Source organism: Antrostomus carolinensis, unplaced genomic scaffold (assembly GCF_000700745.2).
Source record: "Antrostomus carolinensis isolate BGI_N321 unplaced genomic scaffold, ASM70074v2 scaffold17354, whole genome shotgun sequence".
Lineage (NCBI taxonomy): Eukaryota > Metazoa > Chordata > Aves > Caprimulgiformes > Caprimulgidae > Antrostomus > Antrostomus carolinensis.
Genome location: NW_010310428.1, coordinates 75,989 through 80,567, shown reverse-complemented (window position 1 = coordinate 80,567; position 4,579 = coordinate 75,989). Strand labels below are relative to the sequence as shown.

At 48.0% G+C, this 4,579-nt stretch overlaps 1 protein-coding gene across 1 annotated transcript in view; it reads right to left on the bottom strand.

Annotated features, from left to right (window-relative positions):
* CACNA1G (calcium voltage-gated channel subunit alpha1 G) overlaps positions 1–4,579 on the bottom strand; it is a gene marked incomplete at its 3' end in the record, with an annotated part of 99,475 nt that overhangs the window by 43,209 nt on the left and 51,687 nt on the right. The window contains exons 18-19 of the mRNA XM_029084611.1: positions 3,994–4,094; positions 2,644–2,767 (exon numbers count right to left, since the gene is read on the bottom strand). Coding sequence (XP_028940444.1) covers positions 2,644–2,767; positions 3,994–4,094 — 225 coding nt within the window. The remainder of the gene's footprint in view (positions 1–2,643; positions 2,768–3,993; positions 4,095–4,579) is intronic.

Genomic DNA, 4,579 nt, shown 5'->3' with positions numbered 1-4,579 from the left:
CCCAACGTGTCCCCACATCCCCCCCATGTGCCCCCAAATTCCCCCTCCCCAACACAAACAGGGACATCTCCCCACCCTTGGAGTATGCTTGACAAATCTCTACCTGCCTCTCACCTGTGGATGTCACCGCACAGTGTAAATATCACTGAGCTCCCAATTCTCCTAGAGATTAAGTCAATATTAGCGTGGCTGTGCTGTAAGGCAAGCAGGACCCATGGGACACTGGAAGCGCAGCTGGCATGAGTTGTCACAGCTCCACCAACGCCAGAGAAGCTCTGGAGGTTTATGCCAGCTGAGACCTGTCCCCAAAAGGTTGATTCACTTGCCCAAAGCCACAGGCTAGACCTGGGCGTGAAGCCCAATAGTGTCACCTCCCAGTCCCCTGTGCTATCCACCAGACCATGCACTCCTCGCTGCCACCACTCTGCAACAGCAGCCAGCGATTACAGATGAGACCGTGGACTGGTTCCCTATCTGTAGTTAGCAGAAACCTTTCTTTGTAATGATGATCATTAAATAAATTACACTTTTCCCTAATCCCTGAACAATCTCTGATTGCCTGTACTGAGAAACGGACAGCAGAAGGTGGAGGCTGGAGGAAAGATGATGTGTATGCATGCATGCATGTGCACATACAATTGAACCAGCCCCAGTTCTGCTAATAACAATTTTGGATTTATTTCTGCCTCTCCCTACAGAGCAGTCCTGTAAGAGATGCAGATCTCTCGCTCAAAATGAGATGCAATTTAAACAAAACAAAATACCTTGGCAACTCTCTCGTTTGCCAGATCATGATTTACTGAAAATGACTCAGGAACCAGAGAGTAGCTTGTTTCCATACTGGGTCCATAATTAATTAGGTCCTAGACCTGCACCGTGATTGCCTGAGCTGTGATAGGAAACATCTCCGGCCGTTAGCTGACTGCCACACAAAGGACTGCTGTGGAGGGGTAGGCAGTGTGCAGGAGAAAGAGGGCAGGGACCTGCTTGTGGAGCTGGAGATAAAACAGCAATAGGATGGAGGAGAGACTGAGGATATTCCACTCCTCTCTGGCAAGCGTGTGGCTATTTTGAAGGATAATCTCCCTGACCCATGTCGCACACGCTGCAATGGGGAGCGCGCGTTGGCTAGCAACAGCATCCCCTGTTCCGATAAGCCAGCTTTAAGAGAACTCGCTTGAAGCAGCTAGAAAATCCACAGCTTGGGGAAGCAAAGTACAATTATTTTAAACAACTCAAGCTAAACTAACTGTCTTGGTTTCCAGATGAGAGCTCCATCAGCACAGGCAGGATCCGCGCATTCCTCCTGGCTCCCCTGCTCCCTGTCCCACCACTCAGCATCTCAATTCTCTTCCCTGCTGCTCCCAGACCGTGGTCCAGCTCAGCTCCATTCCTGGATGACCCATTTTGGTTCCTTTGGTTATAACCTGATGCTGATGAACCTCACAACCAGTCCCTGTCTCCTTTCCTCTCTGCATTCTTCCAATGCCCAGGGACACCGCAGCTGATCCTCCTCCTCTCATATACAAAGTACTGTTTTTTTGTGCTACAGCTCTTTGCTGTGGACTCCTCTGACTCACACATATCACCCCATTCCCTTCATCTCCATGTAACTACAGCTCCTTTTGGAGCCAGCCTTGGTGAGGAAACGGCTCCAAAGAAGCATTTGGGATTTCAAGGGATTTTCTCAGGATGCCCCATTTGGGGAACAGCAGGGTGATTTCCTCCTGCTAGATCAGCTGGCAGGGAGTGCTGCTCTCTTCTTGCAGCTGTGAGTTGGTTCACCACGACTGCATGATAACCAAAAGAAATAAAAATGGATTTAGGGGAGGGACTGCTGGGCAAACTATTTCAGTAAAGAGGACTACTAGGGAAAGCTTAAAATAGGTACAGAGCAGCCAAGACTCCAGTTTAAGGTCTTACATTGAAGATCCACAAAAATGAACAGCCTGACACGCCTACATCAACAAAACTGGGTTCTATAGGATTGTGATATGAGCAGTCTTCTGCAATACATCAGCAAGAGCCCAGTGTATCTCTCGGCCACAATCTATGCTAAAGTAAAAGAGCAATAGGACGATCCTGCCCCTCTGCTTGATGGATGTTGGTGCTGGGAGGGTCTGGTTTGAGAAATCTTTATGTAGCCTACTAAAACAAAATTGTTTAGGCAAATGGTATTACAGTGCATCAATCAATTCAATTTTTCTTGTGTCACAACAAAGGGGAGAGAAGAGTATGAAGTGAACAGTTTCCCCCATTCCCTTCACACCACACATACGTGCCTGTGAAGAACAGATGGAAGAAACGAACATTGTGTTGAGAGAGGAAAAGTGTTTGAAGGTTTAGAGAAGGAAACTGAGACAGATGTCATGCTTATGTCATGTGTTAAAACCCTGATTGTACTTGAAGAAATGGGATATTCGATATATTGCAGACCATGAGCTCTGCTCTTGCACTCTGAAAGGATGCTGGGTAGGGACCAGGGGAGTTGCTGTACTTGATTCAAAGGATACACAGGGTGTGTTGGCAGCTTCCCATTTAAAAACGAAAAAGAATGTGAGACCAGGTACACAACAGTGGTATCCAAGCCAGGGGTGTTGGCTCCACAAGGAGCCCAGGAAAAGGTTAATCTCAGAAACTCACAGCACTGTGAGGCTCGATTTTGGGTCGTTCCATGGCAATGGTAATGCAGTTCAGGAAAATGATCACCAAGACGATATGATCAAACATCCTGTGGGTGATGATTTTATTGCACATCAGACGGAATCTGTCAAAAAAAAAAGAAGAAAAAAAAAATAGAGGACACACAGACTTACTATTAATGCTTGACTGGGTGGGGAGAAATGGAGCAGCTCGATGCACAGCAGAGGAATTGAGCGCTCTGTCTGCAAAGCAGATGAGCTACAATCTCCCAATCCTCTCGCTGGCAGAGCCGCATGCTGCAGGCAGATCGGGGTATGAATCTAGGGTCCAAACTACAGAACTGGGCCACAAATTTCAAGCCCTGGTACTGTTCATAGTAGGCTTTGGGTCACTGGAAATGGAGCAGCTGCTTCCACAACTTGGACATGCAGTCAGGTTTGGATCTGACCCCCTACCTGCTCCGTAGGTTTAGCTTAAAGGAAGAAATACTCCCAGCAAGCCCGTAAGGGTTGAGCGCACATGGAACAAAGGGATAGAAGCTATTTATTGTGACAGATGGCTGTACGCTGACCCAGGATTTATAATACCATATTACATTTCCCAAAGTCTGTTTCTGAAAATCTCTCTAATCTTTGTATGAATGAACTCGAATGCTGCCCAGGGCTCACCAGCTCAAACACGGGAAACCCTCATCAAGTGTGGGTTAATGTCCAGAGGAACGCATAGGAGAGGACAGAGCCCAGCTGGATCCAGGAAGGGCAGAGCTGGGGGCTGCCAGGCAAGGAGACGGGGTTTTCTGGGGGTTGTTGGGAGAGGGAGGAAGGGAAAGGGGAGGACAGAGAAGTCCAGGCTGCGAGGCAGGTTTAAAAAGTCAAAGAATGTCCTTTGCTGTCTTTTAAGTCTGCACTGGGGGCAAATTCAGATTTATCTGCCTAAGGCAGCACCTTTTCCCCTTCTTCAAACACCTCACTCTCCACTGAGTGAAAAACTTGCAGAGCACTGGCATCACTGACAAAGCAAAGGATGAACTTCATAAAGCTCTAGCCATACCCTGGGCTATGTGTCTCTACTGGACACTCCCACACCAGGGCCATGCCCATCCTGGAGCAGCTCACTGTGACTCCAATGTAGTATTGGAGCAGGGGAAGGGCTGGGTGTTCTGTGGACTGAGATTTTTGTGGTCTGAAGGTGTCCCTGCTCACGGCAGGGGGGTTCGAAATAGATGATCTTTAAGGTCCCTTCCAACCCAAACCATTCTATGATTCCATGATTCTGATGTACAGAGACCCAGCTGGGATACAAGGGCAGAGCTGGGATACAGCCACCACTGCTCAAGTACAGCTGCCTTACCTTGAGTGAGGGGCAAAGATGTAGATGGACCAGGAGTCTCTCTCTTTGCAGCAGGCGGGGAGACGTGCCCGTACCCACGCCTTCATGCGGTCCCTTTTGCTCTAGGAGGAAAACGTACAGCAGAAACGACCAGGAGGAAAACACAGAGAGAACTATTACAAAAAATAAACCCCCAAAACTTCCAAGCAAAGGACTCAGGGCAATTTTTCACAGAATATATATCTCAAGTGCTCAGTAAAGCTGAAATAAAATTATCTCGCCCAAAAAGACTGCACTGGGCAGGGGAAGGAGCTCTGGCAGCCGGGTGAGGGCTGTGCTGGCCCCGCAGGGCTTGGTCTTGCTTTCTCTGCGTGGTAACTGCATCTGGCACACAGTCAGCCAAGAGGACAAACACAGCAAATAAAACTCTTGCCCAGAGGACTGATAACCCACTGGATCAGCCTCAGTCCCTCCCAATACCCATCAGGTACTTGCCTGAACCTTCTAAGGTTTTTTTTGGTATTTTTGTTGGGTTTTTGTTGTTTGGAGTTTTTTAAAGAATATATAATGCTTATGTCAGAGGTTATAAAGAGAGCAGAGGGAGGGA